This window comes from Leptonychotes weddellii, unplaced genomic scaffold (genome assembly GCF_054177405.1).
Source record: "Leptonychotes weddellii isolate Sample4059 unplaced genomic scaffold, ASM5417740v2 HiC_scaffold_19351, whole genome shotgun sequence".
Classification (NCBI taxonomy): Eukaryota; Metazoa; Chordata; class Mammalia; order Carnivora; family Phocidae; genus Leptonychotes; species Leptonychotes weddellii.
Genome location: NW_027779107.1, coordinates 1 through 876, shown reverse-complemented (window position 1 = coordinate 876; position 876 = coordinate 1). Strand labels below are relative to the sequence as shown.

Genomic DNA, 876 nt, shown 5'->3' with positions numbered 1-876 from the left:
AATAACAGCTTTTCTGTATAGGAAAAATAGTACTTTCTCTCTGCAAGTGTAGAAAAGTCCCATGTAAGATGTGTAAGGCATTGTTTTATGCATGCATTAAGAATACTGACTTTATAGTACTTTTTATAAGAAACTGAAAGAAGAGTTCATAATGTGAAGGTTTATTTAAAGTGTATCTGAGCTTTCTGCCCGTGGACGCCGCCAAGTAAGCATCGTTAAAGTCTCCCCTCCCACCGCTGTCATGTCTAAATCAGAGTCTCCCAAAGAGCTTGAACAGCTGCGGAAGCTCTTCATTAGAGGTTTGAGCTTTGAAACAATCGATGAGAGTCTGAGGAGCCATTTTGAGCAATGGGGAACGCTTATGGACCATGTGGTAATGAGAGATCCAAACACCAAGCGCTCCAGAGGCTTTGGGTTTGTCACGTATGCCACTGTGGAGGAGGTGGATGCAGCCATGAATGCAAAGCCACACAAGGTGGATGGAAGAGTTGTGGAACCAAAGAGGGCTGTCTCAAGAGAAGATTCTCAAAGACCTTGTGCCCACTTAACTGTGAAAAAGATTTTTGTTGGTGGCATTAAAGAAGACACTGAAGAACATCATCTAAGAGATTATTTTGAACAGTATGGGAAAATTGAAATGATTGAGATCATGACTGACCAAGGCAGTGGCAAAAAGAGAGGTTTTGCTTTTGTAACATTTGATGACTCTGTAGACAAGATTGTCATTCAAAAATACCATACTGTGAATGGCCACAACTGTGAAGTAAGGAAAGCCCTATCTAAGCAAGAGATGGCTAGTGCTTCATCCAGCCAAAGAGGTCGAAGTGGTTCTGGAAACTTTGGTGGTGGTCGTGGAGGTGGTTTTGGTGGGAATGA

The 876-nt window shown here is 42.2% G+C and overlaps 1 protein-coding gene across 1 annotated transcript; it reads left to right on the top strand.

The window, feature by feature from the left end:
- Positions 1-226: 226 nt before the first annotated feature.
- LOC145718663 (heterogeneous nuclear ribonucleoprotein A1-like) lies at positions 227-871 on the top strand (the record flags this gene model as incomplete). Its single annotated transcript, XM_081810169.1, has 1 exon — positions 227-871. A coding segment is annotated over exon 1 (630 nt), but the record flags the coding sequence as incomplete, so codon positions are not given.
- Positions 872-876: the final 5 nt, after the last annotated feature.